Source organism: Cnephaeus nilssonii (assembly GCF_951640355.1).
Source record: "Cnephaeus nilssonii genome assembly, chromosome: 14".
NCBI classification, from domain to species: domain Eukaryota; kingdom Metazoa; phylum Chordata; class Mammalia; order Chiroptera; family Vespertilionidae; genus Cnephaeus; species Cnephaeus nilssonii.
The window spans coordinates 43,767,326-43,794,720 of record NC_137085.1 but is presented as its reverse complement, the minus strand read 5'-3'; the positions used below and the strand labels follow the sequence as shown (position 1 = coordinate 43,794,720).

General features: G+C 49.5%; 1 protein-coding gene across 2 annotated transcripts in view; it reads right to left on the bottom strand.

The window, feature by feature from the left end:
• APBA1 (amyloid beta precursor protein binding family A member 1) overlaps window positions 1-27,395 on the bottom strand; it is a 203,031-nt gene that overhangs the window by 8,822 nt on the left and 166,814 nt on the right. For both annotated transcript variants that reach the window (XM_079789582.1, XM_079789583.1), the window contains exons 4-9: window positions 25,883-25,922; window positions 22,275-22,420; window positions 12,296-12,382; window positions 11,480-11,665; window positions 7,604-7,783; window positions 6,255-6,467 (exon numbers count right to left, since the gene is read on the bottom strand). In XM_079789582.1, the coding sequence (XP_079645708.1) occupies window positions 6,255-6,467; window positions 7,604-7,783; window positions 11,480-11,665; window positions 12,296-12,382; window positions 22,275-22,420; window positions 25,883-25,922 (852 nt within the window). The remainder of the gene's footprint in view (window positions 1-6,254; window positions 6,468-7,603; window positions 7,784-11,479; window positions 11,666-12,295; window positions 12,383-22,274; window positions 22,421-25,882; window positions 25,923-27,395) is intronic.

Below are 27,395 nucleotides of genomic sequence, written 5' to 3'. Positions count from 1 at the left end.
CCCTGCCCAGCGGACGCCTTCCCTGCCCAGAGAACGCCTGCCCTGCCCAGCGGACGCCTTCCCTGCCCAGAGAACGCCTGCCCTGCCCAGAGAACGCCTGCCCTGCCCAGAGAACGCCTGCCCTGCCCAGCGGACGCCTTCCCTGCCCAGAGAACGCCTGCCCTGCCCAGAGAACGCCTGCCCTGCCCAGAGAACGCCTGCCCTGCCCAGAGAACGCCTGCCCTGCCCAGAGAACGCCTGCCCTGCCCAGCGGACGCCTTCCCTGCCCAGAGAACGCCTGCCCTGCCCAGAGAACGCCTGCCCTGCCCAGCGGACGCCTTCCCTGCCCAGCGAGCGCCTGCCCTGCCCAGGGGACGCCTGCCTGCTGGAGGGTCCAGACCAAATGGCCGACAGCAGGCATTTCCCAACCTGTTTCAAGTCATGTACACAGAAAAAAGACATGGATTCACACCCTGTGGCTGGAGGCACTGCTGCCCAGGCTTTGCTCCAAGGGTTGAGGCGGGCAGATCTCAGCACTCCTGCCAGGAACACCTGCCCCACTGGACTTCCATCTGATGAGGCCAGCTGACTGGGGAAAGGCTCAAGGTCAGCCCCAGTGCCTACCCTCCAAAGGGTCAGAGAGGAGGGGGGAAGCGGTTCCTAAATGAGGGGCTTGTGGGGTGGGTGGGCAGCTTCTCCTCCAGCAGCCACCAGAGCAGGAACAGGTGTCCAGGACCAGCCACTGAGGAGGGCCAGGTGTCCAGGACCAGCCACTGAGGAGGGCCAGGTGTCCAGGACCTGCCACTGAGGAGGGCCAGGTGTCCAGGACCTGCCACTGAGGAGGGCCAGGTGTCCAGGACCTGCCACTGAGGAGGGCCAGGTGTCCAGGACCTGCCACTGAGGAGGGCCAGGTGTCCAGGACCTGCCACTGAGGAGGGCCAGGTGTCCAGGACCTGCCACTGAGGAGGGCCAGGTGTCCAGGACCTGCCACTGAGGAGGGCCAGGTGTCCAGGACCTGCCACTGAGGAGGGCCGGGTGTCCAGGACCAGCCACTGAGGAGGGACGGGTGTCCAGGACCAGCCACTGAGGAGGGACAGGTGTCCAGGACCAGCCACTGAGGAGGGACGGGTGTCCAGGACCAGCCACTGAGGAGGGACGGGTGTCCAGGACCAGGTGGGCTCTACTCCCCCCACATCCACTGTATGCCCCGGAGACAGCACCTGATCAATTAAAAAGCGGGTCCAGTGTGTGCCCTGCGGGGCCCAGTGGGAAGAGACCTGGGAGAACGATGACAAACCCACTTCAGCCAGAAGGGGGCCTCCTCGTCTATAACTAGAAAGCTGCAACGCCCACAGCTGCGCCTGAGGTCCCCCTCCACCCCCCCCCCCCCCCCAACTTGGCCAGTCTGCAGAGCCTCTCCCTGTGGCAGGCCAGGACTTCCCTCCCAGTTCCAGGTGAGCATAGACAGGGACACGAAACCCAATGTGACTGTCCAAGGCCCTTGGGTCAGAGCCGGATGATGGCTCCCCTGCTCCAGCCCCTGCCTTCCTCACACGCACCTGGCCCAGCAGAGAGGTGGTGCTGCATGATTTCAACACCAACGGAATCTGTGACAAGAGTGTGACTTGCCTCTCTGAGTAGAAGTGACCCGCTCACCTCTGTTTCTAAGGAATAACGATACACTTTAGCTTGAGGGATGGGTAGGGCCTTTTTGCTTCTGGTTATCTGACCTTATTATGCTTGGCCAATAGGTCTAGACCCGTGGTTGGCAAACTGTGGCTCACGAGCCACATGCAGCTCTTTGGCCCCTTGAGTGTAGCTCTTCCACAAAATACCACGGCCTGGGCGAGTCTATTTTGAAGAAGTGGCGTTAGAAGAAGTTTAAGTTTAAAAAATTTGGCTCTCAAAAGAAATTTCAATCGTTGTACTGTTGATATTTGGCTCTGTTGACTAATGAGTTTGCCGACCACTGGTCTAGACCAATCGTCCTCAAAAAGGGGACCCCACACCAGCAGCAGCAAGACCTGGCCACTTTTGTTAGAAATGCAGAGTCTGGGGTCCACCCAGACCTACTGAATCAGACACTACAGGGGTGGGACCCAACAATCTCTGTGCTAACTAGTCTTCCCAGTGAGACTCAATATTGAGAACAACTGGTGCAGACGTCCACCGCCAACAATGAACTCACTGCACCCAGGTGCCTGGGACCAACGATGTGCACTTACTCCCGACGCCTGTGGCCAGTTGCTCTGTGGGAACGGGATAGCAGCGTCGGGGTGTGGGTGAGGCTTGTGGGCGAGTTGGTTGGCCAGATGCCCGGTCAGCCATCTGTATGTCTGTACCACGTGTGAGTGCCCCTGAGACTGCTGTCCCTCAACACCCATGCTGACGTTGAAACCTGCCGAGCCACCTGTCCCTGAACCCCGACGCCTGCCAGGCACTGACCTGGAGGTTCGCAGAGCTGTGCCCTCTAATGTCCTTGATAAAATGGCAGCTATCATTAGGCCTATTTTATAAAAGAAGAAACTGAGGCTCAGAGATACTAACAACACACCCAAGTTCACCCACATCAACATCCAACCCCAGGTCTGTCTGGGTTCAAACCCAAGGCGTTTTCTCCTCCACCCTGATCCTCCACAGACCACGGGAGGGACCGTGTCATTCACGAGTCGGGCTTGCTCAACCCAGGAGCCAGGGAGAGCAGCGGAGCATCGAGCGTGTGCCCCGCGCCTTTTGTTCCAGCCTCGCGTGGGCCGTGTTTTCAGCTGGCTTTCCTACCTGGCGAGTTCTTCAAGGGCCCGCTGTGGCTTCCACTGCCTTTAATCGATTCCAGTTTGTCCCCTCAACGCGTGCATTTTGAGGGGCTCCATTTAGGTTCCCACCTCCAGCGTCTCGGTGTTCTGAACTGCTGTTTTCTGTGGCTGCCATTTGGCTTCCGGTGACTTGGTGTACACGCAGGCAGCAGTTACCAGCGTCGCCCGTGGCTTCTGGGACATCTCTGGGAAGCCTCTCTGGTTCGAGAAATGGTGATTTCAAAGTGCAGCAGCGATGAGCTGAGCGGGATTCTCCCTGGCCTTCTGCAGGTCAGCAGGTCCTCCGTCCACGCTGAGCTCTGGCTTTTGCTGCCGACAGCAGGGCTTGGTGCAGAGGACTCCGCTGTGTCCGGAGGCCTGGGCTCAAGCTGTGTGTCTGCTGCCCTGGGCGTGGGGCCTCGGACACTCTGTGCCCTTCTTCCCCTCAGCCTCCTCATCGGCAGAACATCCGGTGCCACCCACTAGGTCTCTTCCAGTTCTCATTTCTGATTTCACCCCTTCTCGTGCCTTTTTTTTTTTCTTTCCGAAATATATTTGCCGACACCACACTGTGCTTAGCAACACCTATTTCTAAAATTAAAAACAGGTAGGCGGAGGGTTTTGCTCAGACATCATTCATGCGTGTATTTCTTTTCCCTTTGAGTGCTTCCTTTTTCTTGTTCACTTAATCAATAAATATTTATAGATCATTTGCAATGTGCCAAGAAATGTGTTAGGCGCTGGGAGTGGGTGGAGCGGGGCCTTAGGAGCTCAGGAGAGGGCTTCGGGGCACATGGCCGAGCAGCTAGAGGGCTTGAGTCCCTTCACTCCTCTCTCTCTCCCTCTCCACACTCACACCCCATGACACCAGGAATTTGTGGGAAGCAAGAGCAAAGAATGCTGAAACAGAGGAGTTAGAACCACAGCCCTTCAGACGAAGCCACCTGCTTTGAATGTTTACACCTGCTGTGTAGGTGTGTCTGTGACGTGCAGGAGCGCCTCGCAGAGCATACGGAAAGCAAGAGAAGGACTGTTTCCCCAGAGCCACCTGAGGCGTGCACAGTGCTCCGGTGTGCTCCCTTCGGTGTGAACCTACTTAAGAGGCCCGACTTGTCGCCCAGTGAACAGATTTCTACGTGGGCACGGGTGCTGCGCGGTGAGGCTTAGCGAGGTGGCAATTTGAAACGAACAGACCATGCATTTGCTTGGCTGTTCCTAATCAATGCTTCAAGTTGGGTCCCATTAGCTTGCGTTTCTGAGCTGCCATTTTATTAGAGGTGCCAATGAAATAAATGGTCATTTCGTCCCCATGACAACGGTGGAATGGTACAGCACATTAAGAAATCTGGTGGGAGGGTAAGGGTAGGAAAGTGGGGAGGGGAGAAGAGAGAAGCCAGTGTGGTCTCTATGGCAACAGGCAAGCAGAACCAGGTGATCCTGTGGAAGGAAGGGGAGCGGTGCTCTAGTTTAAGAAAGGAAAATACAATCAGAAGGGCAGGACCATGGAGGCAATGAGCAGGCCCACTGCTAACATGCTTAGCCTACCAATTATGCTTTGGGAATTATGACGGGAAAAATAAGAGCCAGGGAAGAAAGCAATTAAAAAAATTCAATACCTGTAACTCCGTTCTAGAAATGTATTCTATTTCCTATAATTAGGGGAGAAAGGTCAGCATGCATGAAGTGCCCAGACATAGACTACGAGGCTTTTTCCTCAAAGCACAGCCTGGGATTGGTGATCACCACCCGGGAGCCAGAGTCCCACCCCCGACCTGCTGAACCGGAACCTGCATTTTAAACGAGATCCCGGGTGATTCCAATCAAAGTGTGCGAAGCACCAATTTGGCAGGATGAGAGCCGCTTGTTAAATCCGTCGAGGGAGCACTACACACACAGAAATAAGCAATGCTAACAGGAAGCCCCCAAGAGGCCTAGAGCATTCCCTGCAGCGCCCCCAGGTAGTGGGGGAGGGAGAGCGAGCATCTGCTCAGGTGCAGGCAAAAGGGTGTGTTGTTTAGAATTCAAAAACAATACAACAATCCACTAAACGTTTGCATTCGGTTCTGGCAATCCAGCTGGAATCAGTGGTAACATTTTCCCAGCCAGGGGGCGCTGTGGCTGAGCCGACACACTTTTCCCTCCCACAAAGCTGTGGTGGGCACCTGGGTGGGCAGCTGTGACCTAATGGGGCTGCCTGCAGGGTACTTCTCCACTGAGCGCGGCATGGAGGCACTGGTGTCCTCACTCTCCATCTTCACCAGTGACACCTCTTTCATCACCACACGGCCTTTTCATTTGCTGATTTCACAGACGCTTCATGTACAGACATCAAAGGTCAGCTATCCACGCAAACAAACCCTTTCCCAGAGGAAACTGCTCAGACAGTGCTGACTTCTCTGAGGGAGCTTCCTTTCCACCTCGCTGTGTGATCCACTGGACAGAGGGTGAGTCCGCCTGTGGTACCAGGGGAAGTCCGCGCTGCCCGCACGGGCCCCAGCCTACCCCATCTCACCTGTCTCCTTCCTGCAGGGGCAGGGAGGGGTGGAGGGGGATCTGGACTTATGTGTGTGGGGGGGGTCCAGGGCAAGTCACCTTCAGAGTCTCTGATGACCCATCTGCAAACCAGGTGTTTGCTGTCCCCTCCCTAATGGGCTGTCTGTCATGAGGAGGGGGCAGGTGGGGGGACTCTGAAGGGCCTGGCACTGTCTGGCAGGTGCATCATGGGCACTGGCATGCAGCCCCGCCAGTCCTCACGAGGTCCTGCTTATTCCCACCCAGGCCCCAGCCCCACCCTCACTCAGGTTACCCCCACTTCCTGCTCCTCCTCCCCAAACCTTTTTAGACCCAGATCAAGTCCCCACAAACCTCCCCCCGCCCCCCACCGGCCTCCCTCTCTCCTGACTTCTCTCTCCCCATCGGAACTTCTACCCGCCTAAGCCAGCCCTCTCCACCTCAGCGCTGTGGGCATTGGGCTGGGTGCTCCTTTGCTGTGGGGCTGTCCCTGCATTGAAGGGTGCTTGGCAGAAACCCTGGCCTCTACCCACTAGGTGCCAGCAGCATGTCCTCCTCCCTAGTTGTGACAAACTATCTCTAGACCTTGCCGTATGTCTCCCAGGGATGGGGTTCAAGAGCCCCCCACTGAGAACCACTGCCCCGGGTGGGTGACTGGGTGACTGAGCCGAGGACAATCCTGTTGAGACAATGGAGAGCGCTGCGACTGATTAGTGACGCTCGTTGATGGGCACAGTATCAGACACTGGTGTTATCTGAGCCAAGGAGCCCATCTTTGATGTAAAAACGATTTCAGGGAGGAGTCTATAAATAGTAACTTGATGGTAAACAGCCGAGTGCAAGCCCGTGCCTTTGGTATTTGTGTGCTCAGTGCCTGACACTTGGACTATGCTCATAAATATTAATGACTGAGTTGCAGGCACGCTCAGGCCTGCCACCGAAGTGGACTTGCCCCATCCCATCCCCAGGTACCTTAATGATGCTCTGGCAGGTGGACAGAGGCAGGCCCACCAGGCTGGTGCCGTTGATGGACATGATCTGGTCCCCGATATTCAGCTTCCCCGACTTCTCGGCAGGCCCGCCATGCATCATGTTGGCTATGATCACGGTCGGCAGGATGGAGCCCCAGCCGGACTCCACGATCACCACACCCAGGATCTCGCCTTTCTGCTTCTCTATGAAGACCTGAAAGGAGAGAGACACTTACTTGGAAAGCCCGAATCAGCAACCCTCCAGGGCAGCGACAGAAACCAAAGCATTTGCCCTCTTCCTGCCGTGGCTAAAGCAGAAAGACATTTCCCTGAGTCGCCAACCCTATGGGTCCCATCTTCTCCGGATTCCACGGCATCGGCGTGTGCAAGAAACAACTCAACATGGGCCCACACCGTCTCTGTTACTCTCATTCCACATCAGCAATTTCTACTTGGCAATACAACCACAGGGGCACGGAGTTGTTGTTTTCCTGTAGTCCCTGGGGAGGGCGGGAGGGGGAGAGACTGTGTAGGTGAGAGCTTTGGTGGTGAGTTATGGCTTCCAGAAATAGCTTTTGGATTCTATGCACCGGTTCCCCTGTTCCACAATGCTTCACAAAGTCCCTCCAACATTTAAGATTCTTGGGTTAAAAGTAAATATATATACATCACAGAAGCACTTCTCTGCAAGGAGAAAGCTGAAGAGAAAGAAAAAGAAAAGATGCTAAAGTTATCACCACCAAAAGGCTGGAAATGCACACAGGAAGACCGTGCTGTGGCTATGTGTCATTTTCTGTAGCTTTCCTTGGCAGGGCGGAGAAGGCAGTTCATTTGGGAGATCTGCTGGCTGGCGAGGTTTGCAGACACACACAAAGGAATAGGATACTTGGTGGAAGACGCACCAGAGTGTGTGCACTTATTCACTCCTATTCACAGACACCCATATGCTCAAACCTGCACGGTAGTGGTGGCTGCTGGGGCCTGACAGAGCCTCCTTCACAGGCTGGCACCCCCCACCCCCTCAGCTGAAGCTCTCGGCTGGCCCCTTCCCTGGAGAGCTGCCCTTAGCCAAATGGGAGACGCCCCTCACATGGGCTGAATTGTGTCCCAACACCCAGTGCTTGGGAATATGACCTGTGGGCTGGGTAAGGTGGAGTGCAGGTCCTGCCTGCCCCTGGAACCCACCCCAGATTTAGCTCAGGATTGCTGGAGGCCCTGGCTCACTAGTGATGGCCCTCTGCCAGTCTTTAATCACAGAGCCTCACGCAGTGTCCTGCTGCCAGCCCGCTCTCTGCCCTGCCCCCGCCCCATCCCCGGGCTCCCTGGAGCTTCGACCAGGAAAGTACCTACATCTTTGCAGTTTTCCGACTTGGAGAAGTGGATCAGGTCATCGTTGTACATGTCCTGGGTGTTGAGCAGGTCGCTGTACTCCTTCTGGCTCAGGTCCTCGGGGTTAATCCCGTTGGCCCTGAGGAATTCCTGGTAAGCCACGCTGAAGGCCTGCCCTATGGACTGTGCGATCAGCTGGGCCTGGACAGCAGCCAGAGAGGGAAGACGAAGGTCAGTAGGGCAGCCCCGTTGGGGGACAGCCTGGGCCCCATCAGGACCACGGAGCCCAAGGCATCCACTGGGCCAGCGGGGCCATTTTTGGTTTTGACAACAGTCCCAAGGGAGCTACGGGCAACTGGGAGACAGGAGTCAGAGACACTGGACTTACAACCGTGCAAAGGACAGTCCTACCCACGGATGAGTCATTCGACCTCTTACATAATTTCCAAATAACCCACTGGATGTTCATTACATGTAACCCTGTGTCTAATCATCTGACTTCAGGACTCAACTCAACTTTATATAAAAACACAAAAGACCTTAATTATACACATTGAATGTTCCAAGAACACAACCACTCCGTAAACGGAGAGTGACACTTTGTTTTGGCCAGCGCTTTACAAGGAGTAAGCGCCACGACTTTGGAAAATCACCAGCATTAACACTGTTGTGTACCTGGGCTGCCAGCCAATCACATCACTGTCGGCTGCACATCTGCTGGCCCGTGGGTGACTCTGCCTGCCTGTGTGTCTGTCTGTCCACTTACCTATTTTCTTAGTTACCTTCATTCAAAATGTCAAGTACAGAGTGTTTACAAATTCAGCTGAGGACTGTGTTCTCACACCCACACTTACTGATCACGTAGGTGCAAGCACCTCGTCACCCCACTATTCCTTCTGGAAGGGCTGGAGCCAGGCACTCACATATTGTCCTAAGTACAATGCGAACTGAGCCTGGGTCCTTTCGCTTCTCCTTGGTGTTACACTGATAGCAATACTTTGTTTTGTAAAAATGTTTTCAAAAGGAGAGGTTCCATCATCTGTGCATTTCATTTCAGGATGGATAGTGTCTGGGCATCTAAATGTTTGTTGAGAAGCCTGATCTAGTCCAACCCTGCCTTTTCCAGGAGAGGAGACTTGAGACACAGAGACATAAAGGACCCTGCTCCAGGCAACACCGCTGGCAGCAGGGAACTCTGCCTGCACCGAGCTGTGGCCGCCTTTCCCTGCAGCCATTCATCCGTATTCTGACTCAGGGTAGCCAGTAGCAACCGAGCACTTCCCACGTGCCTGCCATGCACTCAGTTCTTTCCGAGGATCATTACAGAAACCCTCCCAGCAAGCCTAGGGCTGGTGGGAGTATGGCTGGTCCACAGGCCCTCCTCCTCAGCTCTGTGCTTCAGAATTAGAAAATCGGGGATTTCAGAAAAGTAACAGGATGATCTATCATACACTGTGTGATAACCCTTTTAGGGCCTGGGGAAGTGTCCTGTTAATGAACACAGGAATATTCCTGCAGCAAAACGTACAAGATTCACAGTCAGCTGGACAAACCCCATCAGTGACTTCATGGTGGGTCAGGGCAGGTTTATCAGCAAAGTGACTCCCCAAATCCCTTTGTTTGTCAGAGCTCTTTAGACTTTGGAATTGTGGCTCTGTGTTACTGTCCCCTCAGACAGGTCAGGAGACGGAGGTTGAGAGGTTAAGTTGTCCACGGCCTGGGAAGGAGGTGCAGTGGGGGGGAGGGGGGGGGAGGAAGACTGGATCCTGGCAGACTGATTTCAGGGTCCACCCTCCGCCCACCACAGGGGACTGCCTCAGTGAAATTTGAATGGGTAGAAAACCACCACCAAGTCTTTAGAGTGATGTTTTAAAAAACACACACAATTCTAACCACTACTCCTTTCCCTACCTTCCCCAGTTTTTGCTTAAAAGCAGCTAATTAACGGAGACAGTAGTGCTTTCTGTGTGGCTGGCTGTGGGAAAGAAATGCTTGCTTTTCTCCCTCTGAGAATCTGGTGGCTTCGAGCCACAGCCCATCCAGGCCCACCGCCCTGCGTCCGGCTGCGAAGCGGGAGGCAGTGGGCATCGCCTCAGGCTGAGGCACGCGGACAGATGAACTGAACAGTGTGCCTGGGAACACGGCCAGCCGACTTGCTGACCTCCGTGCACGGATGCACGTGCCAACACACAGGCTGCGGTGTTTCTCCAGCATCTACCACGGTCACACAGCAGCCCGGCGAGGGGACAGTCTCCTGCAGAAGCTCAGCGGCCACACAGCCGGTACCTGGAGGCAGGACTCACCCCCGAGCTCTCCCAGGTCCTGTGCTTAAAAAGCCACGGGTAAGATTCCCAGGTCCGCGCCTGTCCTAACTCCTGCTGGCGCGCTTTCTTCCATCATCATCTTCCCTGGCAGGAAGCCCAAGGGAAAGAAAGCCTCGGGGCTCCAAGCAAGATGGAGGTGGCAGAGGGCTCCTCATAAGTACATATGTGGGTACAGGGGGCCTTCGGCCCGGTGAGCAGAGCTAACCCCCCTTTTCACTGGCCTGCAGGACACACGAGGCTTACGGTTCTAAATCGGATCTTCGGGAACTTTCTGAGAACCTGCTGAAGCACACTTTCTCCCAGTGAGCAAGCCTGGCCTCGGTGTTAAAGGAACAGCAGGGAGAATGGCGGGGACACGCCCTGCAGGCTCGCTGCCTTGTGGGCGACTTGTCCAGAGATCCAGACAGTGAAGACGGTGCAGAAAGTGTGAGGGCGCCTCCTCCCCGGGCTGCAGCCAGGCAGCTCCGACTCCCCGGGGAAAAGCAGCTTGCTTCTGCCCAGCTTGTTGGAGGAAGGCAAATGACGGCAGCTAGATGAGCATGTTCACGGAGGAAAAACGGCTTCTTTAAGGAGCCAAGGTTGCCACAGGTTTTCTTTAAGTAGAAAGGGCTCTCTCTGCTCAACAGGAGACACAGAGCTTGTTTCACTGCGGTAGGCGGTAAAACATCAGCATCATGGCTGGCTTAGGTCTCTGCAGTTCAAAACCACGGTGGGCTGTGGCCAGCCAGGGGGGGCGGGGGGAGAGGGTTCCCAAGGCCTGCCCAGCCTTGGAGACACTTGGATGCTATGCAGCTGGAAACTGGTGGCCTCACCAGCGCTTCCAGTCCCACCCGGGGAAGAGGACTGAATGGGAGGATGGGCCCCATCTCTGTTAACATTCATTTTCTCTGTTCACTGCATTAGCTGGAGAGATGGGGGTCAGGCGGCTTTTGACAGGAGGAGCAGCAGGTTGTCATCAGGACTGAAGGTGAGCAGGGATCCTAATGTTCCAGTAGCCTCCAGGGTAGCCCACACAGCCAAGAACTTGATTCCCGAATGCCCTATTGCCCCGTGAGACCCGCTCAGGCCTCCAGGGGTCGGGCTGAACACCTCCCTCTGGCCTCTCATTTAAGCTCTGGCAATTCGGGCTCCTTGCATTTCTTCAAGCTGCATCAGCAGGCCCCTGCCTCAGGGCCTTTGCACGTGCTCTCTCCTCATTCCTCTTTACTCAGATCTCTGTCAGATCTCGCCCCTCAGGGAGAACTTTGTTGATCATTCTCCCTGAAACAGCCTCTGGCCCTCTATCCTGACCTAGTTTTAATTTTTCTTTATCAAACGTCACGTTACCTACTTTTGTATGAAGTATATTTATCTATTTATCTTCTGTCTCCCTACAGCCCTCAGGAGTACCTTGTCTGTTTTACCCAGCCTTGTGTGCCTAGCACTAGAACAGGGATAGAAGGCTGAGTAACACACAGTAGGTACTCAATTAATATTTGTTTACACATGTGATCCAGGTCCTGAGAAACAGAGAGAATCTGGCCACCCAAAGGCAGTTCAGGGCACTGGAGGGAGACGGGGGAAGCACCCTTACATCCTCAGACTCGAAGACGTGGCAGATCATCTTGTACTGCCTTTTCCCATCCTGGGACGGGTGCGAGGCTTCCACGTTCTCCTGGGAGTTGGAGCGCGGCATCCGCCTGCGGGCCATCAGCACGACAATGTTCCCGATGTCTGCGATGTAGGAAATGGTCCTCAGAGGGTGGTCCATCATCGTCTCCTGAATGGGGAAGGGAGAGGGAGGTAAATCAGGGCACCATCCAATGACCCCTGGGAAAGTCTGTCTCCCCACAACCCAGCCACGTGGGCTCCACATGCAGGGGGCTCCGGTGCTCACAGCAAAGACCCTGCGAGCAGGTGTATGCGCACCCACACGGCCTGGGCCCAGTTCCCTGGGCTGATAATGACCCAGGAGGCCTGTGGCAGGTGAAGAGAAATGTCCATCATTTTACAACCACTAGACTCTCTGGTGGGGAAGGTAAAATAAAAAAGATAAAAAATCTGCATGTGATGGTTGTTGCACTGTGTGTGTGTGTGTGTGTGTGTGTGTGTGTGTGTGTGATTTTAAACAAAGATTTTTAAAAGGCTGATCTGTTCAAGGTCACAAATCTCCTAATAAAAACTTAAGAGATTATCAAACAACGTTCACAGTTTCTTTTTTCCTTTTGTCTTTAAGAAAACAGTCCCAAGGCTCCCTGCACACCCACCCCAAGCAGGCATTGCAGACACAACCTTCTAGCATGAATAGAAGCCCGCATCTGGGGACAGCTGCTCTGCAGACACGGGTACGGTCTCTGCGTTGCCATGCTGCTCAGCTTGACCCCCGGGAGAGGTGGGAGCCAGCTAATACCTGTGTGTCAGCATTCAATACTTTGATTCTCTGCGTAGAAATGAAGAGATCCACTTCGGTCATTGGCTGAGATTCGCCTTCAGGAGCCTGAGAAGAAAAATGCACCGAGAGAGAGAGCTTAGTACATTCCTCTGGCCCAGGAGATGGAAGCAAGGTGAGCTCAGACACAGGCATCGAGACACAGTCACCAGAACAGCAGTGCAGACTCCAGAATTAGGTTGTCAGAGCTGAAGTTACCGCAGAGGATGGGCACGAGAATGCGAGTTAGCATTTGCAGGTTCCAAGGAAAAACACAGAATCCCCTTGGCTGCTTCCGCTCTAGAAGCAGTAACGCACTGCAGCAGATTTGGCTCTGGGAACGAGGGTTGCCAGTGGCCCTTTCTGCAAGGCCGTTGGAGCCCAACATATCAAAGGAAGAAGGGCAACTGACTTGACACCTGAGGAACTCGGCAAAATCAGTCTGCCCCTGCTCCCGGGACGGGGACGACGTTTCCAGCAGGTGCAAAGAAAGTCATCTGAATGCAGTTCTGGTCAGAGGGTCTTTGTGTTCACAAACCGACACAGCCACACAGAAGCAGCACCCTGAACCCACCCCATTCAGAAAGAGCCCAATGCGTCCATGTCCCATGGGTAGCTCATAAGCATCTAGAAGCTGCACAACCACAGAAAGCATATCCGTCTGGCTCATTTAAGGCTTAACTCCGCACACGTGGGGTTATTAGCGAGTTTTCTTTTTTGCATCCAGCAATCTGACAAATCCGCAAATCAAACATGACTCTCATCGGACAGACCCAAGTCCCTGCCACATCAATGCCTGAATGGTGGGAACTTTCACTCGAGCGTAGGACTCATTTAGCATCTCCAATCTGCTCCCTGCCGTTCCTCTCACGTGAAATGACTCATGAGCAACAGAAAACAGCCATTTTAGGCAACTGAGTTTTGAGAAACGTTGGCTTATGGGGCGGTTCAAAAAGAAATCTGAACAAAAACTTGCTGGATGCAGAAAACAAAAACACGAAATAATAAAAAGGGAAAACATAAATAAATGGAAAGAACAGGCATAACACCAAGCTGATGAAGTTGTTTGTACTGCACCTTCTTCCTGCTTTTGGCTAATTTCTGGGCCATCTGCTTAGCATGGAACAAACAGAGACAGGAGAACAGTTAGAAAAGAATTTGCAGAGACTCAAAGTTGAAAAGGAAATTGACAAACTAATACGGATAGTGGTATAAAGTATTGCTGTGGGAAGACTGACTTAAAAAAAAAAAGTCCCACTCTGTAGACAATGGATTTCCTAACTCAGAATTTAATAGATGGCAGGGGGAGTAGGAGGAAAGAAATTTATTGAGTTGCAATCTTATACTTAACTGCAATCAATGTCTTCAAAGAATCAACTTCTGTTTCTGTTGGTTTTCTTTTTTATATGCCTGTTCTCTATTTCACTGATTTCAGTCTACATCTTTATATTCTCTTTCCTTCTCTGAGCTGAATTTGCAGACTTTTTCCAGCTTCTTGAGATGAAAACGTAAGTGATGGATTTTCAAACATTTTTTCCTGGTATACTTATTTAGAGCTATGGCTCTCCCTCCAAGCAGTGCTTTAGCTGTATCCCACACATTTTGATTTGGTGCAATTTAATTATCATTTAAAACATTTTCTAATTTCCACTATAATTTCTCTTTTGAACTTTGAGTCACTTAGAATTGTGTTATTAATAATAATACATTTGGAGATTTTCCTAGTTATCTGTTATTCATGTCTGAATTAATTCCACTGGGACAGAGAATATACCCTGATTTCAATCCTTTGAAATTTGTTGAATCTTAGCCTGTATGGCCCTGAACATGACTGACTTTGGTGAATGTGTCATGGGGACTTCAAAAGATGCATTCTGCAGTTGTTGAGGATAGTATTCTATGAATGTCAATTAGGTTAAATATGTTGACCAAGAGTATTGTTCAACTCTTGTATGTATTTGCTGATTTTTTGTCTGCTGATTCTAATATTTATTAGAAGTGTGTTTAGATCTCCAGCTGTTACTGTGAATTTGTCCATGACTACTTCTGTCAATCTTTGCTTTATCCACTTCATAGCTATGTTATAAGGTGCATACATATTTAAGATGTTTGTCTTCCTACTGACTCGATCTTTTATTGTTTTCCCTCTTTAGTGATACTTCTTGCCTTAAATTTGTGTAATATCTTGTAGGTGAATATTACATTCACCTAACTAGAAATGAATGTAATATTCCCCTCTTTTCTTATAAACAAAAGCCTAGTTGATAAAAGCAGACTCTGGGGTTGAATTGCTTGAAACTAAACCTTGGCTCCGCTACCTAACTAGTTGTGTGATTTAGAGTGAGCAACTTAACATCTCTGTGCCTCAGTTTACTCATCTGTCAAATGAGGATGAACATAATATTGACCTTATAGGGCTGTTCTGAGGATAAATACATGCAAAGCTCTTAGAACAATGCCTGGTGTATTATGAGCACTATATTTGTGTTTGCTGTCACATGACTATAATTCACGTATATCAGGATGCAATTTCTTGGCTTTCAATAGGGCTTGCTATACACACGAAGATCTTGTACGAATAATGGTGAGTCAATGGCCAAACCAGAATGCTGCTGTGGTGATGGGGTGGGAGAGGGTCTGCTCTCTCACATTCTTGGTACTCACCTGGTAGAAAGCTCTTTTGCTCTCAGCAGCACAACCTTATTTCATTAATGACTAAGGTGTCTTGTCTGTACTACCTCATTGTGGGAAAACTGGATGAGTCAGCCATCCCAGCACCAAAGAGCTCATCTGTGCTACTCCCAGGAGTCCAGGGCAGCCCACGCTGCACAAGCACCCAAGCTCGAACGGGTGGTCCTGGTGAAGAGCCTGCGATGGAAAGGCTAGAGGCAGCACCTGCAAGTGTTACCCTAACTGACGCTCATGAGAAGTGCAGAAACACTGATGCTACGTCCAGCACAGGTTCTTTTGTGGAATCGGGAAGTTCTGACCTGCACCAGTTATAATGCGATGATAAATGACTGCTGTGAGATCCTAATGTTTGTTTTCTACCACTTCCCCTGAAATAACAGGATATGAAGTGGAATGAAATGGCAGTAACATAAGAATTTCCCTTATTTTTTGATACGAAAACCTAACCGCTGTTGGTCACAATGCTTCACTCCAGTGATCTGAAAGGGCCCTTTCAAAGGAAAGTAAGCCTGCCACCAATGGAATGCCCACATCTGTTTTGTTTTGTTGTTGTTTTGCTAGAACTGGTGATAAGGAAGAGGATCCAAATGGCAGACTGAGTTTCATGAAAGGCACTCTGAAATAATGTTTATGAAGTTAAAAAATATTTTATGCACTTATTAGAGGAATGCCATCTTTAAATCACTTATGATATTCAAGTGCCCTGGAACAAATTATAATGTAAAATTTAGACATAACATTGGAAATGATAGAGGGGGTCGGAGCCAGAATGAGGAATTGGAGTAGCAGAGAGAAGTCTGAGAGAACCACAAGGCCAGCATGCATCCTAAAGCAAGAATGACAACATCCACTTAAATCTGTGTTTCTTACCACCCAGCAGGGTGTGTGCAAGGACATAAACGGTGGCACCATCCATTCAGTCACTCAATGCACGATGTGTATGGCAAGTTAACTGTTGTTAAGCCCCTCTAGCTTATTCACACCAGGGCTCCTCCCAACTATTGAAGCTTTCTCCCTGCTGACAGTATCCTTCTAAGTGCTGCAGGACTATCAATGTAAAAGCTGACAGCAGCCCTGTGAGGTAGGCACAACATTATCCTCATCTTCCAGAAGAGGAAACTAAGGCACAGAGAGGCTAATTAACCTGCCTAAGGTCACACAGCTGTTAAGTGGCAAAACACAGATTCAAACCTGGAAGTCTCACTATACACTCCAAATTGCTAGTTGTGTGATCTGGGCAAGTTTTTCATCTATCAACTCCTCTGTTTGTCTGAAAACAAAAATGGGGTTAAATAATACCTACCTCACAGAATTCCCCACCCCCGCCATTTTGAGGAGTAAATGAAATAATGTATGCATAGACTTCTTCAAGTTAGATGGGAAACCACATGGCTGGGACAAAGCTAGATGGACAGAAATTTGAATTATACAATTAAATCATAATTTTTGACATTTAAAGAAAATCTTTTTATAAAAGAATGGAAAAATCGGATCTTTGGCCCTAACTGGTTTGGCTCAGTGGATAGAGCATCAGCCTGCGGACTGAAGGGTCCCAGGTTCTATTTCGGTCAAGGGCATGTACCTTGATTGCAGGCACATCCCCAGTGTGGGGGGGGGGGGCAGGGTGCAGGAGGCAGCTGATTGATGTTTCTCTCTCATTGATGTTTCTAACTCTCTATTCCTCTCCCTTCCTCTCTGTAAAAAATCAATAAAATATTGGATCTTTGGGGACAGGCTAGTCTTTACAGGTATAGGGATAATTGATAATGATCCTTACAAAAATGCATGGACCAAAAAAAAAAAAATGTCAAAACACCACTTGTGACCTAGTCACATGAGCTTCACAAAGGTAGAAAGACTGAAAACATACACACCATACTCTTCGTGGACATGAAGCAGTTACTGAGGCTCAGCAGGGGTCAGTAGCCACTCCCCCCCACCACCCATCTTCCAGTTGAGGAGCAGAGAATAAAGTGGGCATGAGAGTGGAATGAGGCATGGAGATGGAGTGGAGAGAGAGGAAGACAAGGGAGCTGGCTACACTGGATAGGGTTCAGGCATGATTCCCACACTGTGTGTGTGTGTGTGTGTGTGTATGTGTGTGTGTGCACTTTAGATACAGACGGCATGAAGAGCAAAGTTCTTTCCAGAAGTTTCTCCCAAAATGTGTTCCAGAGAATCCTAACAACAAGACTAATTTAACAGGCATCACACAGTGATGCTGCATCTCTGTTCAAATAACTATGGGAGCTTCTGGTTCAAGAAAGAGAACTAAATCCCCTTGGTGCAGGACTTCTCAGAGCCTTCAATGGGGCAAACAGCCAACAGGATCTACTTTGCAGCATTTCTTGAGCTTATTTGCCAACAGAACCCTGTCAATGAGAAGCGCTCGGCTTGACTGGGACACCACAGAGCTCAGCTGGACACAGACGCTCTGGAACCTGGGCGGTCTACCCTTCTCCGAGACAGTGGACATCAGCATCTCCTGAAGGGCTTATGGAAACACAGATTCCTGGACCCTACCCTCACCTGCTTCTGACTAAGGCAGAGCCTGGGAATTTGCATTTGCAACAAGTACTGCTGGGCCAGGGATCCCACTTTGAGAACCATTGCTATAATGCATTCCTAAGTTATAGGGGGGCTTCTTGCCAAGATCTTTCCTCTAGAAAATGATGAACAACAAAGACAGAAAGGATACATTAGGGAGATTCTAAAGATGATTTAAAAAAGTAAAAAGAATGGCAGACGTCTTCTGATCCTGCTGTTGCATTAGGTGCACCTTATTTCGCATATTTTGGTGGGAAAAGCCTTTCAGTTTCCCACTCCTCAGCCTGCCCGGCATTATTGTTACTGTGACGCTCGTCTTTACATCCTGTTAGACTGCACGTTTCCCCGGGTCGAGGACTGGGTCTTGGTTGACTTTATCTCCTACGAGTCTACCACAGAGGTCTGCATTGGAACAGTTTGCTTTTTGAGCCAAATTCCTCTGTTTTCTCTTCTCATTAAGTAGAAAATTCCCGCCTAAACCACAACTCCAAATTCTCTCCCCATTTGGCAAATACATCTGTAAATTCTCTGTTAAATTAAGAAAACCGTAATCCTTATGTCTCCAGGTGTAAATCCAGTACCAATATTCAATGCTGATATACTAGTACAGTTGGTGCTAGGTGAGTGACAGATACCACAATCGATGAACAGTCAGAAATTAAAAACGGTTTCAAAATGGGAGCCTACGCTTCAAATCTAGCATTTGCTCAACAAAGCGCCACAACATCCATCAGGGCACAGAGAGAACATGGGCAGAGGGAAGAGAGGGGGCAACGGGATGTCCCTGGGAGGAAGGAGGAACTGGAAACCAGAGGACGGAATTCCTCGGCCTCTGTTTAGGGGAGAGCACCAAGGCCAAAACTACTCACCCGTTTGTGGTGAGGGTATTGCTAAATGGGTTTCCAAAGAAATCCACAGAGCTCTCCTCCCCTCCTTCCTGGATGGACACGGTAAAATCTGCAGCCTTACTCTGCTCTATGTTTCTCTCGACGTAGCCTAGCAAACCGCGTCCCGCAAAGGCCAGCCTCTCTTTAGGAGAAAGCATGGCGCCACCTCCCTTAGACAAAGTGTCTGCTGGGCAGGTGTGGGCAGCGCAGGGCACACTTCCCTGGAGACCATCCTGACTGATTTAGACAAGTTCTCTTGGCCCCCCTCTGCAGTAGATCAAGTCTCTGCGTGCCCCCCAAAGAGTGACTTTCTGCAGGGTGCAGAAATAAACGATGGGTCTGAACGCAACTGTCTCCACTGACAATCTGAGAAAGAGTCAGGCTTGGTGAAAGGCAAGCAATCCGACGGGCATTTAGATGGATGCAGAAGGAACACAAGGCAGACGATGTAAATGAGAGGCAACAGCTCCTTCAGAGGCACGGCCGCACACTGTGAAGTGATGTCTATAAATAAATGGACCCCTTTAACCTCACCCCTCCGGAATGAATTCCTCCACACCAGAGTCACTTGCTGGAGAAACAAATGTATGTTCTTTAGATGCCTGCGCTACCCTAGGCAGGTCTACCATGGATTTATAATCACCCTCTCTCCTGCTTGTTCTGATGGACAAAGCCACCTAATTTTTGTGTGCAAATGAACAGTGAAACTTGAAGCAAAGTGCAATAAAACGAGGTGCGTCTGTGGTTCATAGTAGGTGTGGTGCTGGATGCTGTAGTCTAGCCTGAGCCCTGCTTTATGTCTGGGAGATGTGCCTGTGCCTGCTCCCCCCACCCCCAGGTCATTGAGTACGATGTCTGTCTCACAGTGGAAAGACAGAAACTCTATCTGTAGGAGTCAAGGACGATCAATCTAGGAGGCCAATCAACAACGTGCCCAGAATGAAACCTGACCCTTCATATGTTTTAAACCTTGATGGACAGAACCCAGGAAAGAACTAATCTCAAAGCAACACGCAGCTTTCGGTGTTAGGGGTCTTCAGTACTCGCTCGGGATGGACTGCTGCTTTGTTCTGGAAGACTCACCTAAGTGGGCCCTGGGAGTGTTCCCCGACAGGGAGTGCAGGGGAGGTACACTAGAGGTTTGGAGGAGATATACCTTTGTCATGTGGCCCTATACTGGACACTGCAGGGCATCATCATCTCTGCCTCTGACCCACGAGAGCCAGTAGAAATGCCCCGACACAGTAGCAATCCAAGTGCCCCCGCCCATCTCCAAACGCCCCTGTGGGAGGTGATCCCTGTCTGCCTGGAACCACTGAGCAAGGCGCACCAGGCCTCTGCACTCCCATCGACCCCCGGAAGCTGACAGCACTGTTAGGCTGGGAAACTAAGTGTTGTGTTGAGAGCTTAGCTAAGCTACTCGGTGGTCCTGCTGCCTCAGCATCTTTTTTGTATGGCCAAGTGGTCTGCAGTGACCTTGAACGGACACTAGTCCCCTCATGCAGGCACATTCTCTAGATAACAGCCTGAGGCATGAGCAAAAGTAAGCTCCTAGGACTCCCCCAACAGCCCTTGATCAACAGTCTTCCCCACCTCCAGGGCCCTCCCTGTCTGTCCCCTTAGGTAAGACCCCTGAGGAGCTTACCAAATCCTGACTCCTTCTGTTTGAATTGACCAATCTCGTCCTAGCTCAGGAACCCCGAGCACCCACCCACGGGTCCTAATAAAGGCAAGTTCCCAGGTCCTGCCCCAGGCATGCTCCTCTCTCCCTCTCCGCCTCGCCTTGCCGTGACTTCCCTACACGGCCCCTCTAGGCCTTCCTCCAGGACCTGTGAGCAATAACTTATCCATTTTAATTTCTCTTGTGGTCTTTTGCTCACCATCTGGCACCCCAGGGCTCTACTTAACAAGTTTTAATTCAACAAAATCATAACATGCCGTGCTTGGTGACCGCGGGACACGAGGAGTGAGAACTATGACCCTGACGATTTAGTTTTCCAAGTTCACTGCTCTGGGTGAAATAAGACGGAGACGCAGCATGTTCTCTCAGAGAGCTTTGTGTTCTTGCCTTGAACGCTGTGCCTGGGAGATCCTAGATTAAGAACAGTGGGAGGATCTGGCAGTATTCATGTCACCCCTTTATGAGAAGGGGTGACAGTGGAAAGAAATGAGACCAGGCTTGGCTGGGCAGCTCAACAGGAACCCGATGTTCTACTGATAGAATTACTGAGTCTGAAAGAGCACGAAGGTCTGAGGGTCAGGCAGGTATGTTTTCATGGAGCTGTCCTGTGGGAAGTCTGGGGCAGGAGGCCCCTCTGTGGGTAGGAGGTGGGACTTCCTTTGAAGGCCGTGGACCTTCCTACTGTCAATCATCCTGGGAGAGGCTGATTATGGGAGAAAACATGAAAACCTCGGAAGGGGGCCTGGTGGTCGCAGTGTCTCTAAGACACAGACAAGGTTTGGGCTGCCCGGACGAAGGGGTGAAGTGGGTCCCTGACACACGGGTGCAACTGGCAGGACTCTGTCAGTAATTTTGACATTGGGCTACCTTTGATGCAACTGTAAATTACTCTCTCGTTTATACATCCCAATTCCCCAAACCTGAGCAATACTATCCAAAGCTGCGGTGAGGGTTTGCTCTACAATGATGGATTCTTAAGGGCAGGGCCACATCGCTGACTCAATTCATTTCTCATTTGTGCTGCTGAGTTTGAGGGTCAGGCTCTCACTTTCTAAATCGCCATTTCCCGTCCTCCGGAGACCCCGCACAGCCTTGGACACATGAATGCTCAAGAAATATTTTGTCCTTAAGTGAGAATCAAGGACTCACAGAGCCTGCCTTCTACCCGTGCTCCTTTCTCATTCCATGCGGTCACACAAACACCAGGGTGAGACTTGTGAGTGTGTGAGCGAGAAGATATAAAAACGTGAATGGCTTCTTGAGGTGAGAACTGGTTTTGACCAGCTGAAACTGGATACAGCCAATCCTGGAGCGCCCTCACCTCTCCCATCCTGCTTGAAATACCTGGTGCTGGTGTCAACAGTGATGCTCTCCCTGTGGCTGCCCAGCGGTTCTGGGTGCTGGTGGCCCCTAAGGACACGGGGGTGACATGATGACACTGTGAGTGTCTCTGTAGACTGAGGTGTGTCTGGCTTCGGGGTGGAGATTCTAGCGCTCTGTGTTTCCATGGGCTCACACCTGTCTGGCTGGTTCAAACCGGTTGTGAACGATTTAAACTGGATGAAAGTGGTTCTTCCTGAGCAACACAGGCGCGCTCCTTGTCCATCTTGGTGGAACAGATTCAAACAGGTTATGACGGACTCAGACTAGTTTAAACGGGGCTAGCCTTGCTCAGACTTGTTCAGACGAGCCAGGCTAGATCTGATCAAAGGGCTCATTTTCCTTGAAGCAAACCAGTTCAGCTTAGCTTGAGCAGGATCAGCAGGTTCAAAAGCAAAGGACCCAGTTTGAACCACGCTGTCAGTGGAAATACAGGAACATAACTCTCACATTAGAGATACTACTCGACACGAGATCTGTCCTCGTCAAGTCAACTTCTGAAAGTTCAGGATCACATGTATTCTTTTTCTGAGAGTGGCCACTGAGAACAACCCAAACATACAGTGCTCCCATGTAAGGACTCCAGGACACTTCAGAAATCGTTCTTTCTCTTTAGAACTGTGGCAGGAACATGTGTAAGCCCTGCCTGCAACGTCACCCCAATCCACTCTCCTCTACCCTCAGGACTAGACAGTGAGGTGTGGGGCGACCACTGTGGGCGGCTCAGGTACCCGCCGCTGCCCCCCACCCCTGCGGAGCACACGGACCCCCTCACCTTGATCCTGCTCACCGCTTCCTGGGCCTGCATCATGCGCACGTTTTTGGAGGGAGTTTTGTCGGAGAGCAGCTGGGTAGAGCCAAGGTAATTGGCAGCAAAAATGATTCCATCGATTAAGTCTTCAGGGTCACAAGGTCCGGGAACTGTAACACACAGAGGCACCTTGGTGAGTGAAGCCACTCTGGGGTGGGCCTGCCCAGCCCCTGCATACACCCCTCCCCACTGCTCACCGCTGGCCCAGGGGGCCGGTCCTGAGGGCCCTGAGCAGTCTAAGGTACCCATATCTGCCTCCACTCACCCCTCATCTTCAAATAATAGGAACCATTTTTTCTTATAGTCACTTACTTCAGCCAGACCATTTACTGTGAGAAATGATGTGCAGATTTATGTAAACACAGAACATGACATGTTTTATGAAGGCTATTGTTTCTCCTGTCACACGGTGAGCTCTGGGGACAAGGACTATGTCATCTTTGGCTTTCTTATGTCTGGTCAGCACCTGTCACCCAGTGGGTATCAAATAAAGAAGCAGTTCCTTGACTCGCTACTGATTCATATCTCCCCTCTCCATTTTATCTATAATGGGGGAAGTAAATTTTATAAATAAAAAATCGAGATATTTGTTTCAGAATGTTTGGTTCCCATAATAGCCTCTGACCCCCATTTTGGGAGACAGCTAACATTACTCCGAAGCTGCCGTCTCATGCTGCTGATCCTGCTGATTTATAGACCATAAGTTCCTGGCCTGCATCTGCATACAGATCAGTTCCAGGGAAAATGGGAATTTGTTTCATTGATCAACCTTTTAAATCAAATGTTAGCCCAGCCAGTGTGGCTCAGTGGTTAAGCGTTGGCCCATGAACTAGGAGCTCAGGGTTCGAGTCCCGGTCAGGGCACATGCCTGGGTTGTGGGCTCAATTCCCAGTAGGGGGTGTGCAGAAGGCAGCCGATCAATGGTTCTCTCTCATCATTGATGTTTCTCTCTCTTTCTCTCCCTTCTTCTCTCTAGAATCAATAAAATATGTTTTAGAAAAAAAAAATCCAACCTTAGTTTTAAATAATTAAGAGGAGGTATCTGACTCTAACCATAATCTGCTGTAAACGTTATTTGAAGTTAGAACACGTCTGGGACTAATATATAACTAACTCTGTATCAGATGCACTAACAAAGGCATTCTAATTCTGCAATGAAAACATGTATTTTCTTTGGCTTGAAGGCTGTGTTTGGGGAGACTAAAATATACATCTTAACCCACAGTTAAAACCTCCAGGTCTTAAATTAGATTCCTTGAAATGGAAACAATTTGCTCTTTCTGTTTGGAGAGCTAATCTGAAATGGTTTTAATTTTTATCCTTCAAAATGAAGCTCATCTTGAGCTTAAACAGCCACTTCCCATGATAAGCTACTTATCAGGGGGCAGACTTAAAATAATCTATTCATTTTTTCTAAAACCAAGGTGGTGATTGAAACAAAGGAATTAACAATGTTGCAGGAAATGCCTTCACAAAGTGTCTGTGTAGTAATTACATAAGGAAACCTGTTATTTGTCTTATTCTCGATCTTTCTGGGAAAGACTTCTAGACAAACACTGGGAGGTACACTGCCATACTTGTAATTTCCTTTCTTCTCAATAACCCTATGCTCCTCACCCTGAAACTTTGATGGATGTGGGACGAATTCAGGTTATTGACAATATACAGTTGAGTGGTACAGCAAGGAAGCAGGAGTCTAACTAAAATAACATAAGGACAAGTTTGGAGCCACATTGTGTTTTGTAAAATGTGGAAGATGGTCAGTCTTCCATTACAAACTCCTGTGATGCATGCACGATGCTCCTGAACCACAGTCACTTTTGTCAACTAGGCACTGAGAAAGAAGATCTCATCGGGGATAGTCACTTTTAAAATATTCACTTGTGAAAATAACGAATGTCAAAGAAAAAGAAAAATTAACCACCTCTTTCTGGGACTTCCAATACCATACCATAGTCATCTCTGATTTAGCTCTACTCACTGAAAAGGCTCCCTCTTGAGGCCTCGTAAGTGTGGATATGCAGATGTGTTTAAGAGCAATCCAAACAATATTTAAATGACTGTGTAAATGTCAAGCAGCCAGGAGACAGAAATATTGGGTCTAAACAAATTATACATTCAAGATATAATCTCATGCCTTTTATCCTCCAGGGAAACTGATTACAATCAAATGTCACTGTCACTCGATCGTACTCAGCAAAAAAAAAAAAAAAAAAGCATCCTAATTTCCTAAGTGCATTTTAGGCTTAGTGTGTTATTAAAAACAAGTTGTAATATTCCTAAGCCAACGAATCACAGGGTTCATTTTGGTCTTCTGGAATTTGTTTTTCTTTCCAGTGATGCCTGTGTGTTGCATCCATCCTCACCTCATAATAATGCTAAGCCTGAGCACAGCTATGAAGGAAAATGGAGTTTCCAAACTTCCTATCACTCCCAAAGCTGCTCTCCTAGAATTGTGGAGCTTGACAACAACAGCACAGAGAATCTACAGGTTACTCGGGAATGGGACCTGAGTCACTGAACCTACCCCAGGAGCATGTTCTGGGCTTCAGACCTGAAGGTTCAGAGAGGTTTCATGCCCAGGCAGTAGGACAAACTGGCTGTTTCCTCAAAGGATCCAAAGACCAGCCATGACCCCAAAGTGATGCCTGAGCATGGTCTGGCCCCAGAAAGTCCTCCTTCAAGGAAATGACAACCCACCCTACCCGAGAAAGCACCTGCCCTCCTCCTGGTAGAGGTCGCTGTCACCTCTAGCTTGGGGTGCCTTTGTGTGAATAAGAAATGGGCACTCTATATGTGTGGCCTGACCTCAACCTGGGATGGCCAGGCTGGGCAGAGTTTGGGCCCTATAGGCTGCTTGTGCAGTGAATAACCTGCTCAACCACGCGTGGCAGCCCCGCAGAGGACACAGGGAGGACTGTGCAGTCAGGCTGCTGGCTGATAGCCTGCTCCGCTGCTTGCTAACGGTGCGATCCAGGGAAAGTTGCTCCCCGCTTCGATGCCTCAGTCCTCATCCATAACACGGGGATAATGATAAAACCCCGTTCACAAGATCAGTGTGAGGATTCAAGGAGTTATTACATGGCAAGTGCTTAGAACAGTACCTGGAAAAGAGCAAGCCCTTAATGTTTCTTTTACTAACTCATCCAAGTAAGAGATGGGAATTATTGGGAAGGTTTTTTGTTTTTGTGTTTTTTTCTTAAGTAAAGAGGACCAAAATGTCTCCCCACTTAAATAGTTAAAGCTTATTCCCACTTAAATAGCCCGTGGTGGAGTAGAGGTGGGAAGACTTGGGTTTCAGATCCAATGTGATCATTACTAAGCTGGGCAAAGCCCCTACCCCCAGGCTCAGGTTCCGTGGACAGAATCAGCAAGGGCAGGGAGGAGGATGTCTGAGAGGCTCACAGCTACTGTTCTTTTAGGCTAAGGTTCTAAGACTGTTAAGACTGTGAATTAACTGGCTCCATGGCCTTTCTTCTCCACTATCGTCTCCCAGCCCAGTGCTTCCAATGCCCCAAGTGCTAAAAGATTCATGAATGACTCAGTGCTCAATGTCTCCTTTTAGCTCTTACCTTCAACGTAGGTTGGGAATGAAGCCAAGCTTTTTCTTGACTGTAATTAAGACAAAGAAGTTTCAAAAAGGGCAAAGCATGATGAAAAATGCATTAATACAACCATCCATGTAGCATAAAATACAAATACATCATCAGTGTCAGATATTAACCAGTTGTCAACCATTCTTGGTTACAGAAAGTAAAGTGTAGATAAACACACACATTTCTTATTAAAGGTTACCCAGAGCCCAGAGCCATCCATCCACTCATATATTAATTAGATAATTTGAAAATCCTACATTCCAAATCAGATGTCTGTCAGCTTAAAAAATATCCCACAAACCAAAATCCATAATCCACAATCGCAATAAGAAGGGCTTAATTTGTATTCTTAAGAATCTTGGCTTCTAAGAAGAACTGCTGATTAATGAAAGCACCAACATCATTATATGCTGAAGTTAAAAATTTTCTTGGAGAATTTTATTTCATGTTAGGTCTTTGCTGCAGGGATCTCTTCCTGGGCTAAAACATTTGCTTGAGTTTTTATCTCTTCCTTTCATCTCATGATTTATTTTAGTCTGAAAATTTCACTATATATGTCATTATCATATGTTACTTTAAAACAAGCACACAACAAACAAAGGAGTAAATTAAAGGCCCTGGAAGTTTGTATATTAAGTGACAATTTGGAGCAAAGATCCATTTCCCAACAGCACCCTTGTTTCAACCAGAAACCTTCCAGAACCTGACTGGACAGCAGTGTAAATGCTGGCTCTCAGGGGAGCGTTCCTGACCCTTTGGTTCTTTGCATAAGTGGATGTCCTAGAGAGAACTCTGAGTGGCACGAGAGTAGGAAATTGGTCCCTGGTCTGTCTGGGGCAGGGTGAGGTGAGCATTGCAGGAGAGTGGAAAGCTAATGTCAAAGGCAAGAGTCCCTAAAACAGGCAAAATGTAGGGTTTGCATGGCCAAGGGGTAAGCTCAGAAAGCTTAAAGGGTTTCATTGCTAAGACTCTACCAGTTGTTAGGTAACCTTTTAAAGACCTGCATTTTAGGAAAAGGATGTCTAGTAGAGAATAGTTGCCCAACAGGTTGACTTAATTGAGGGTGTGCTATGGGGTGCCTGGTGGGCTGGAAGGGTGAAGGGCCTGCATGAGGGCCGGGATGTCATGGGAAACAATTCCAGATCATAGGACTCTATACAGTGATCTTCACTTGGAAGATTTCAGGAACAGCAAAGGAATGATTAGTTGATTTGCACAAAATTCTAAGAAGTAGTAGTGTTAATTGTTATGTGGAAAACTGCAGGCAATTGAAGACACTTAATTTTAGGGATCTAACTCAATTCAGGACAATGACAAGAATTTAACACTAATCACACAATACACTGCGCAGAGCAACCTGCTGTGATGTGCCCACTGGGATGAAATGCTTCCTCCCACCAAAGAGGCTGGGTTTCTGGTTTCAGTTTCAGAAAGGATACCTTTAAAGAAACTAAAGTCACAAGTCCACCAGGGATAAAAGGTTAACACA